The sequence below is a fragment of the Physella acuta genome, unplaced genomic scaffold (genome assembly GCF_028476545.2).
Source record: "Physella acuta isolate Inbredline_101_S28 unplaced genomic scaffold, ASM2847654v3 ptg000446l, whole genome shotgun sequence".
NCBI lineage: Eukaryota > Metazoa > Mollusca > Gastropoda > Physidae > Physella > Physella acuta.
Window position 1 is genome coordinate 131,444 of NW_026731965.1, and position 11,590 is coordinate 143,033.

Sequence of the window (11,590 nt, forward strand, 5' to 3'; positions counted from 1 at the left end):
CCAAATTCTTTGGCATGCTATTTTTAAATAATAATTAAGAGAATATATTTCTTTTAATTTACTCAGTACAAAATTATTTAAATGAGCATTACGGATGCCCTTATTGGTCTATTTAAACAGGAGCGATAAGTCAGAAAAAAGGTTTTAATGTTTGCATATTTTTCACACTTCAACTCATGCTAGTTACTGTAGAACAATCACTGCCGCAGTACATCTGTAATTATTTATTTTTTATTTTTTTTTTGTAGTTTTATAAAACTTCTAGTTTATCAAGGTGCAAAAACGTAATTTTTTTTTTAAAAATCGAATTTAGCGTGAACCACAGCTCACCAGACCATGTAGGGGTGGGGTGGTAGGGAGCGCGCTTACAGCTTGTTTTCTAGCGTCTCCCAGAAGAGAATTATATATATAGATGCTCGAAATAACCATTTTTCCCTTTCGTTATAGTTTCCAAATTTGTGGCAAAGAATAAGTCCTTTATAAATTTTAGCATGTTTTAAGAACCAAACATATGCTAATAGCAAAGCTTCATTTCCTGGTTTCATTTCCTCGTTTATTTTTGTCTATTATTCACGTTCCCTCAAGGCGTCATCGTTTAGTTATGGTAAATCAAGGACAAATTGTGTCACATGTTCCTCGCATAAACCAACACATTAGCAATCTAGATGAGGTCGAATAATTAGAAATCATCACGACATCAAGAAGGATCAATTTTAAGATGGTAAAAGCAATATGAAACGCTAAAACTACCAATAAAACGGTGTGTGCGTGTAATAACTCAATATGTTCAAGGGAACTAAGTATAGTGTTACTGTTAAGTTTGCGAGTCCTGAAGAAATGTTGTACCTTTTAAACTGTGCTCCTATAATGAGATCTGAACATCAATGGAGTAGAAACAACAAATAATTTTCTTGATTTCAAATTTGTCATTTATATTATTTTACTCCTTTATCAAAATTTGTGTAAAAAACATCGATTTTACGCGAATCAGGTAGCAAGGCCAAATTAAACGTGATCACTTGTGTTAATTGCTATCGTCATTTGCATTATGTAAATGTAATTGAGTGGTGGAGAGTAGCTGAAAAACTAGAAAAGCCAGTTCTAACAATGACGACTATTAAGTGGGCTGTTTTTATATCTCTTGTCCAATTATCCCAGCAAGCAATTGTTGACAGATTCTATCCCGAGTATGATTATATCATAGGTAAGTTTTATTTTACACGCGCATTTTTTATTCTATAAAACATTATTATAAATTGAGAAAAGGAGAGAAATGGGAAGTTTCACAATGAAATGTGCCCAGTTGACTTTGAGGCACCAGATGCATTTAGTAGATGAGTACTGCTGATGATAAAATAACAGAATTTCTCCATTATCCAAACATAAAAAATATCAAATCATTTTTTAATGAAGATAAATAAAAACATTACGCTCGTACGTCGTATTTTCAAAGGGTCTATTACTAATTCCAGAAAGACACTTGTCCAAATGTGACAAATACCCGAAATCAAAATGCCCGAATATCAGGAAAAGTGTCTTTTGGGAATACCCCCAGTTCCTATTTCAAACGAATAAGCGCTTTCTGTATAAAATGGTCACTGTATTTCTAATACCAACTTTGCTTTAAGAAATAAATGATGTATACTTTAACAACATTATATCCCAGCTAAATAGTTCCCTATGTTTTAGTTGGAGGAGGGTCTGCAGGTTGCGTGTTGGCCGGCAGGTTGTCTGAAGATGCAGGCGTCACTGTGTTGTTGTTGGAAGCTGGAGGTAATGATGCGGGGAACCCTAATATCACAATACCTGGGCTGGCACCTCTAAATGTGAGAACAAATGTGGACTGGGGATATTACACAGAGCCTCAGCCTGGAGTCTTGGGAGGATTTGAAAACAAAGTACGTACATTTTACATTAATCATTTAATATTTAAATATGGTACTATTTACAATAATAGTTTTAATCTAAACTGATTACATAATCATTGCCTTTTACTAACAACAGCGATCCTACTGGGCCATGGGCAAAGTTTTAGGTGGTGGTAGTAGTATTAATTATATGGTGTGGGCTCGTGGTTCCAGACACGACTACAACAGGTGGGCTGATTACCTGGGAACCACTGACTGGGACTACAGACACGTCTTGCCTTACTTCAAGAAATCTGAGGACATGTTGATTCCCGAACTCAGAAATTCCAGTAAGTTAAACATCTTAATCGATATGATCGAAAATAGTGGGCTTTTTGACAGTAATTGTTTTTTTTTACTAATGTGCAATATAATTAAATTATTTCATGATTGAAAAGAAATTTTTTGACACGCTATATATGGCATAAGCTTTTGCGTAGAGCTAAGAAATCCAATTATACTTTCACAAATTTCAGCTCGTTTAAAATAACAATTAAACCACAATGTTTAGTTTAACATCTTAAACTCTGAAATTCTGAAAGTTAAGTAAAGTCCACTTTTCAAAACTGACGGTCCATGGGGTAAGTGAAGAAAAGTTTACCTGTTTCTGTGACCTCGATAAATGAAGGAAAAGCGTGGTATGCTCAGGTGTCATTACGTTCCATAGCGTTAGTTAGGTACCCAATAGACATGGGTGGACTCACTGATGTTTCTACTGACTTGAAAACAGATATGAACTCGAGGTTTTCGGATTACCAGACTAGCTCTATTTATTATAAAATATTCTGCTTCTCTTTAATGTTATTGATTTTTTTAAAAGTTTGCATTATTTTTCCACAGATTATCATTCCCAAAAAGGTCCCGTACCTTTGTCTCGCTTTGTGAACCAGCCAATCGTTGAGAAGATGATAGAAGCAGCACAAACTATTGGTTACCCCTTCAATCTGGACTACAACGGAGAAACCACGAACGGTAACCTGATGGTTGTTCTTTTATTATCATTAAATTCAAACTAACTCTATTTACATTTAATCAAACACTTTAGGCACACTTTAGGGGGTCGGCGTGGTCGAGTCAGTAAAGCTCATGGTTGCTAAACCGAAAAGTCTCGAGTTCGAACCCTCGGGCAGATGAGGCTCGTTAGCTGGGAACAGCCACTCTTCTAGGACACACAACTCCAAAATTAAACAACTGCTGGCTTGTAGTTTGTTCTTGGTTGGACAAAGGCTATGGAAGCAAATCCAAAAAGAAAAGCAGGCTGAAATCGGAGTCAATGGCCTCAATGGCGCATAACCAGTTGACACGTAACGCTTAATTGTGTTGGAGGCGTGGACGAGTCAGCAAAAAGCTCATGGTTGAAGAATTCGAACAAAGTCTCAACCACTGGCAGATAAATCTCGATCCCCTTCAACACTAATAATTAAGAACGAAGAAGAAGAAGAAGAAAGAGGCACACTAAATATGGGAAATAAATTTACACTTGCAAAACGAATAGTCGTTTGAATAATTTTATTTCAGAATATATCTAAAATACATGAATCTAGAAAATATCATCTTTTTCTTTTTGGCCAAAGACACAAGGGGGCCGCATAGAAAGTATGCTAATTAATTATGTTAAGTATTTGTGAATTTTCAAATAAATGTTAGGTATAAATTTTTCTGAAGAATAAATGCCATCTTCTTTCCAGGCAGACAAAAGATAATATTTTGTTCAATTATAACATTATAGCAACATCTGTTACCACAGCATACGTGTCAATACATCGGTAATTCCTTCGCTCAATAAACATACACCCTTCAAAAAATGACATTTATGATAGTCTCGATACCCATAAACCTCAGAAAAAATATTAATATTTTAACCGGATTATTGATTTTAATTCATTTTTTTTAAACAAGCCGCTGTTACGTCCGGGTTCGATTCAACTCAACAACGATTCGTGACACATATAGTATACTTTTATTCAGTTTCACGTTCAACGTTACAGGGTCGCCATCGCCCTAACCGCTACCAACTAACCCCTTACAACCGTTCACTCCTGCTTTTATACCGCATGCTACCTTGGGAAAACAATATGTAAACACACCGGGGTTAACAATACTCTAGGGTAAACTCAACTCACGCACGCACTCTCCCCTAATTCTAGATTATTCTAACCTATTTTTATCTAACCTACAACTGACGTGTAACCGCCGCTCCTTAGATTGTAACATCAGTAGTAACAAGTAGTTATTTATATCTCATTACATACCATTATTATTAATGTCACCTACGTGTGTAGGACAAAAATCCTGAGGTCGTGTTTAATGGGATCATAGTCAGAGCACCTCCCTGTCCACCCAAGTCTGAAGGGCACTCGTCTTACGCTAGGGAAAGTAAAGGCTGCTGGGTATAGTGATGACCACACTATCCACGTAATATGCCCAATGGGCCGCCAGGTTCGAAAAGGGAACTTTACTTGTACTGACTATACTTACTCTACACAGGTATTGCCTATACACAGGCGAACGTAAAGAACAGCCAGAGGTGGTCAACAAGTAGAGCGTATGTCCATGCAGTTCTTGGCAGGCCAAATCTCCACGTGTCTTTGAATTCCGTCGTTACGAAAGTATGAACAATACATTAAAAATTACATTTTCCTTTTTGCCATCGCTATAACCTTTTTATATGACTTTGACCAAATAATGTTTCCATTACAGTAAAATAATTAGTTGTGGGTAGCATTGCAAAAATAATTTTACTTTACTTAACATTTACTAGTTTTCTATTAAATTAAAATACCTATGTAGATATGACATAAAAACTTTTTTTTTTTACTTTCCACGTCGATTTACACCTCAACGAGAAGGAACAAACTTAGCTTTGCAGTTTTGTCCATATATCTGTGTTTGTGTCTGTGTGGATGTGTGTCTGTGGACAAGACATCTTAAGTACCGTTACAGCTAGTTTGATGAAATTTCATATATAATTATTATATCATGTAATTCTGTCTCAACTTTTCAGCGATTTCTGGTAACTTGAAGTGGAACTCATTCTAATTTAGGTTTTTCAGAAGCCTATAAATTGAGTGCTGTTTCAGATAGATAGACGAAATTTCACATTTAAGTCAAAGATCTAATGCTCTGCCTTCTTTCAAATTTTAAATAATTTCCGATTTCTCAAAAAGAATATGAATTTATCAAGTACTAGCCGTCCCGGTCAGGCCCTGCGCTGGCCTGTGTGAAAAACATATATGTAAAGGACCATGACATGTGTGTTTTGTAATCAGCATATATCCGGCATTGTCAAGTCTAACCACAACCAACCAAAACCAAAACACAAAAAAACGCAAACATAAAAAACACAAATACAAACAAAAACAAAAACACAAACGCAAACACAAACACCACTACGAATCATAAACGTTCGTATTGTTATCGGTACCAGATGTACGAACATGTTGTTTAATGACTAGTGTGCCGAACAAAACAAAATATAAATGGAATGATCTTATATTAATGTGGTTTCAATTAATCACAATGCAGCTCATTTTTAGTCTATTGTTCTTCAGTTAACAGAATTTCTTTTTTCTTTTTTAAATCTTGAATTTAGACGATGAGCACTTTAGACTTTGGAATCCTCAGTTTGCCCGCCACATACAGAATTGAACTATATATTTATAGACTAATATTCCGCACTATTATACATACATAGTTTGCTGTTCACTTGGTGCACAATTCTTTTGTCTAAAAGATGCTCTTTTACACCGCGCGTTTAATAGTGCATGATAGTATTAGTAGAACACCCTACTAATTTAAGAACCGATATATTAGAACTGCTCGAAATTTCGCTCTTCCGTTACTATCTATGCGGACATGACGAGGGAGAAAGTTAAATAAAGTCTTGTTAAAACAGTTTACATTTTGCTCTCACATTATTAATCAATCTAAAATTACTTATCTAGTTAATAATAGAACAGACTACAGCACGGGGAGCTGTGTTCGTCAAAGGAGGTTACGAGTACTCTATCAGAGCCAGGCGTGAGGTCATCCTGTCTGCTGGTACCGTCGGTTCTCCAAGGATTCTCATGTTGTCTGGGGTCGGCCCTAGGAAACAGCTAGAATGTTTAAAGGTTTCTCTTTCATTCATTAGCACTGGTTACAATTAAACAAATAATGTTCAGTTTTTATCCTAAGTATTTAAGTTAACACATTTTTAACAAGCTCAATTTTTGTATAAAAATGTATCACTTAATACAACTTTGTCAACTACTTATTGCAGATAAAATTGCAAGCTGATCTACCAGTAGGAGAAAACGTACAAAATCACCTGTTTTTTGAAGTAGGTGTTAAGATTAATAAACCCCTAAGTGTTGATCCCTTAAGCCTTGCGTCGCCACAGGTTTTAGAACAGTACCGGGTTAACGGTTCAGGTAATCATGCTTTTCTAATAGCATCTACATTATAAATCGAAATTGATTAAAATGTCAAGTATATGAAATCCTAAAGTTTTGACTATATATATATACATATATACATAAATATATATATATATATATATATATATATATATATATATATATATATATATATATATATATATATATATATATATATATATATAATTTAGTTAGTTACTTATTTATTTGTTTCTGTAGTTAATAAATTAATTGTTTATTAATTAATTAATTAATTAATTAATTTTTTTTCATTTATTTTATTATATATCTGTTTTTATTTATTTATGTAAGTTGTTTAACGTTTAATTTTTTAGAAATCGGAAAATTAGCTCGAAATCAATCAACCCGAAAGTAGATTTTCCAAAACGTTAATTGCTTTTTTAATTAGCTAAATTAGTAATGTCTGCACAGCTAACGCCTGTAGATGTATAGGGAAGCATATACAAATTGCACTCTTATCTTTTAGCAGCTACCACTGATATTAAGTAGTCTGTACACGGCTACTCAATCTCCAATTCGCTTCGCAGGTCCTTTAGCGTCATCATTGGGAGAAAATCTGGCATATACAAGTACAACTGCTTGGTCGAAGGGAAAAGATTGGCCGGATCTACTTCTTTTATTTTTAAGTCTTCTACCCAAAACTAGAGATAACTCTTTTGGATACAACAGTCAAGTAAGTGTCAGTCGGTTTATTGCATATAAATATATGAAAACACCATTAGCAAAGGTCGGGGGGTCGGCATGGTAGAGTCCTTAAAGCTTGCGGCTTCTAAACCAGGCAGATGAGGCTCTTTAGCTGGGGACAGTAATTTATCTAGGAGAGAAAAACCCGAAGTCAAACAACTGCTGCCTTGTAGATTGTTCGTAGTTGGACAAACGATATGGAAGCAAATCCAAAAAGAAAAGCAGGGCTACTATGGCGCATAACTATTTGACACGTATACTTAATTGTGTTGGCGGGAATCTCTTCCAACGCCAGAATTAATAACGAAGAAGAAGAAAGAAGAAGTTCTTATAGTATTATCTTTGAATAGTTCCCAAGTTAGGCTAATTAAGTTTCGCGATGTACGACCAATTTATACACCCCAAAGTTTTTATGTGGTTGGTATTTATCTAATATGTGTAAAATGTTCACCTTTCAGGTCAGGTTTGATTTGCGCAAGAGAGACTTAGCCTCGTTCGGGTTTACTTGTCTTCCTGCTCTGATACGGCCGACCAGCAGAGGACGAATTACCTTACGGTCAACAAATCCTTTTGTCTACCCCAAGATCGAGGCTAACATATTAAATACACAAGAGGACTTACAAATTTTAATTAAAGGTAGATTTTATAGTGTCAGGATTGTCAAAAAAGCGGGATTTTAAAATTTATATTATTTTTATGAATGCGTAGTTTGTATATTCTTTATTTAAAATTTCTGTAAGTTAATCGTAATAATTAGTCTTTTCGGGTATTGTTTTTTTTGCAGTTATAACAGAATAGTTCTCTTTTTTTCAAAAAATGATCCTGGTATATGACAACCAATACGAGCCAAACTAATGATCAGGTCTTACAAATATGTAGTTCTTAGTGACAGACACAACGAAATTGGAATATCAGGTTTAGATAATAAATTATTGTCTTTCTAAAGATTTCTCATTAGGTTTTTTGTATCAAATGTATTGTATAATAGCAAAGATAGAATGATATTTCGAAACAAAATTAAGAACGGATACAATTATAAAGAGAAGCAGAAATAAACTATACTAAGTCGTGTCCTGATTCATAGGTATTCGTGAATGTGAGAAACTAGTCACCACCCCAACAATGAAAGCAATCGGTGCTGAGTTGACTGAGGACACGCCAGCCTCGCAATGTGCACAATTCAGGTTCAGATCCGACAAGTACTGGGAGTGTCTGGTCAAGCTGAGGGTTATCTCGGCATATCACGCTGTTGGGAGCTGCAAGATGGGACCACAAGGAGACCCGACGGCTGTGGTGGATGAGAAACTGAGGTAAATAACACCCGGTTTTGTGGGTGACTTATATTATGTATATCACGTATGTGGATAAGACGTGTATTTTACATTTACGTTATACATGGCATACATGTATATATACATGTATATATATATATATAATTATATATATATATATATATATATATATATATATATATATATATATATATATATATATATATATATATGACACTTATATTGTTACATAACGTGTTGTAGAATATACTGGTTCATATAACAGAACGGAAGTGATAAATTAAGTATATATACATACGATTTATCATTTTGCATGTAACTGTAAAGTTTACTAAGACACCACAGCAAACTATTCTTAGGTTCATAAAAACATTACATTGCTGAAAAAATGTTTTGAGATAAAACTATAGTTCAGACAACTGTTGAATATTGTTTTATAACCATGTTTCAGGGTTCGTGGTATATCCGGCCTCCGTGTGGTAGACGCCTCTGTAATGCCATGGATTGTGTCAGGGAACACAAATGCTCCTGTTGTTATGATAGCTGAGAAGGCAGCGGACATGATTAAAGGGAAGAAACTACTGCCTTCCAGAAAACTTGAAAGATGTTAATATAACACAGTTATCTCTTGTATAACTATAAACACGACATAGATTAGCTTTACTTTTTAATTATTTTTAATCTTCGTAGTAGATGTAACATTAAAGCGACTACAGACAGACGAAATTATTTTGTTTATTTTACAAACGATTGTTTAATACTAAGCTCATTAAAATTGACGTAACGATACGTGTTTTTAATTTTTTTATAGTAATATTGTTTCTGTAGATTGAAGCCAATGAGTAATACATATTTCAAAAAAAAGTACCAAGTAGTTAGTTAATTACTGAATTTAGATACATATAAAAATCATATATTAAAAAATAAAAATTACATCTATACTAAATCTGTATCTCGGTAATAGAGATGTGAACACGTGCAGATTTTAGTATACTGATGTGTTTTCTAATGGAAGCTTATGTCGGTAGACGTCTCTGACCGGAGTCAAATTAGTGACGTTCACTTAGGTATGATATAAGCCCGAGTATCAAGAAGCCATGAACATTCTAACATTTTAAAAGATACTGTGGCCGCCGTGACTGTGGTGGTTAGCGGCACCGTTCTCGTATCGGCGTTTTCATGTCAGAGTTTGTAAGGCATAAAGATGAGTGGGTCACCACTTACATCAATTTATTTTACTACGTGCCTGTTATAAAGATTTGTATTAATTACTTTAACGCTTTGGTAAATACTTAAGTGGTTTTTATTGCGGTGAGTCTAATTCTCGCTAAAGTAGAGCCTCTGTAGCGTTGCGACATTTCCCACCAGCCATCCCCCATCATAAAACAGCTTGATCGTTACTGCATCTATTGACGTAATCTAGTACAACTCTGTCTCTCATATGATACATTGCCTAGTGTAACCTGAGTACTTGGAAGATTGACACGTCCCAGATTACTTAAATTGTCGAGATTTGTTTTCTCTGTCCTGTCTATCTGATCTCTGTGTTATGTCCTGAATGTCTTAGCTGTCTTGTCAGTGTAGCCGCCTGTCGGTCTTTTATTATGTCTGTGCGACCTTCTAATTGTCCTTCCGTCCGTCCTCATGTCCGTCTTTTTGTCCGTCTGTCTGTCTATGTGACCTTGTGCCTGTTTTCCTGGCTGCATATGCCAGTGTGTATGTGTATGTTATAAAATAAGGGGCAATGCGTGTAACAGTGTAAAATTCTTATCTCGGCCATCTTGATCCAGCAGACCGTTTTAAAGCATGTAGCGTGTCAAGCAGCCTTTTTTTAACATACCCAAATGTTCATTTCAAATCTACCTGAGAGTGGCCATACAAAAACTGTTTCGTGATCGTCTGGATCCACATGAGTGACTTAAATAAAAGGTCAAAGAACGTCTGGAATATTTTGTTTTCAAAAGACGTAATAAAACGTATATAACCTTGTCTAGCTATAAATATCAACATCATATGAGAGACAACATTCTATAACTATAGCCTTAATCAGAAAACGACTTATCTTATCAAAGTTGTTTTATTTGCTTTTTTATTCTGCTATCTTAAGTCAACTGGAGATTTTAAAATGACACTGCCATAATATACATGGTTTCAGCATTAGAAAACCTACTATTAAAATAAAAGATATCAATAAGTATAAGCCTATATAGCCGGGTGTTGCTTTTAATATGTGGAAAAATTGTGAAATCCTCTTACATTAAGATTCAGACTAACCCAAATTTTCAACACACCAAACAGCGCGGTTTTACTTAAAGTAGTATAGGCCTGTAGGTAAAAGTAAAGAAGGAAGAGCAGGAATTTATCCTAATTGCATTCAAACCTTTAGGTTTGGTGGTTTTGCCAATACGTATTGCCATTTATACATCGTTTCAGGAACAATGCCGAAGTCACAGAAATAGGTGAACTCTACTTCACTTTACTTAAAAAAAGAATGTCTGGATATAGAAATAAACAAAATATTATTATGTATTGGTGTAAAAGAAATTCTGTTTGGATAATGATATGACTACTTACAGTTACTGTTAAGTTACTGATACAAGAAAAGTCTGCCGAAAGTTATTTTCACTAAAAAAGATATCATCTTTTATGAATCAAATAGATTTGATAATCCATACAGAGAACACAGTCTTGTTCAAATATAATGACTGCAACTTCCAAAATTGTATCTTAATGATTTGTAATTTAAACTAATTCACATCACAAGTGCGGACAGAAAACACAAACACTGTTCCCTACATGGATTGCTGCCATCCCAAGACTTATACCTGATTGGATGTCTCACCCAGAGCTAGTACAGCCAATAACTCGACTCACTCTACCTGTGGATGAAGAGTTAAAAAGCTTTGTGCCACTTTTTTCATTTCATTTTAGTTTTGTTGTATGGCATCATAGCGTTAAGTTTAGTGTAAGGATTTGATACTGTCGGGCTATGAAGACATATGTTTGAATTGTGTATGGTACTCCTAAGCAACCAGCCTAGTTATATCTAAATAATACCATTTTTTTTGTATTCGAAATGGTATTTTATTGCATATATCCAGCATGATTTTTCAAACCCTGCAAAATTTTATGCTGGAAACTTCAACATGGAGGGTACATGTTATTCATTGTTGGCCATGGTTTTTTTTTCCTTTGCTTGTTCACCACTGAACAGTAGATATTTTTTCTCAGAAAGCATAAATTTAATGCTAGACCACCCACCCAGTCT

At 34.7% G+C, this 11,590-nt stretch overlaps 2 protein-coding genes and 1 long non-coding RNA gene across 3 annotated transcripts; all 3 read left to right on the forward strand.

The window, feature by feature from the left end:
- The first annotated feature begins 1,107 nt into the window (after nt 1–1,107).
- On the forward strand, nt 1,108–2,923 carry LOC131943199 (choline dehydrogenase, mitochondrial-like). Its single transcript, XM_059303208.1, has 4 exons — nt 1,108–1,204; nt 1,690–1,898; nt 2,005–2,197; nt 2,748–2,923. Exons 1-4 carry the CDS (start codon nt 1,108–1,110, stop codon nt 2,921–2,923), a joined length of 675 nt encoding a protein of 224 aa, XP_059159191.1.
- A 1,470-nt stretch (nt 2,924–4,393) lies between these two features.
- Nucleotides 4,394–7,011, forward strand: LOC131943195 (uncharacterized). The gene is made up of 4 exons (XR_009386862.1): nt 4,394–4,516; nt 5,852–6,019; nt 6,169–6,319; nt 6,874–7,011. It is a non-coding gene; the product is annotated as an uncharacterized LOC131943195 (long non-coding RNA).
- A 483-nt stretch (nt 7,012–7,494) lies between these two features.
- Nucleotides 7,495–9,107, forward strand: LOC131943194 (glucose dehydrogenase [FAD, quinone]). The gene is made up of 3 exons (XM_059303202.1): nt 7,495–7,666; nt 8,115–8,340; nt 8,774–9,107. Exons 2-3 carry the CDS (start codon nt 8,153–8,155, stop codon nt 8,931–8,933), a joined length of 348 nt encoding a protein of 115 aa, XP_059159185.1. The 5' UTR covers nt 7,495–7,666; nt 8,115–8,152; the 3' UTR covers nt 8,934–9,107.
- The last annotated feature ends 2,483 nt before the right edge of the window (nt 9,108–11,590 follow it).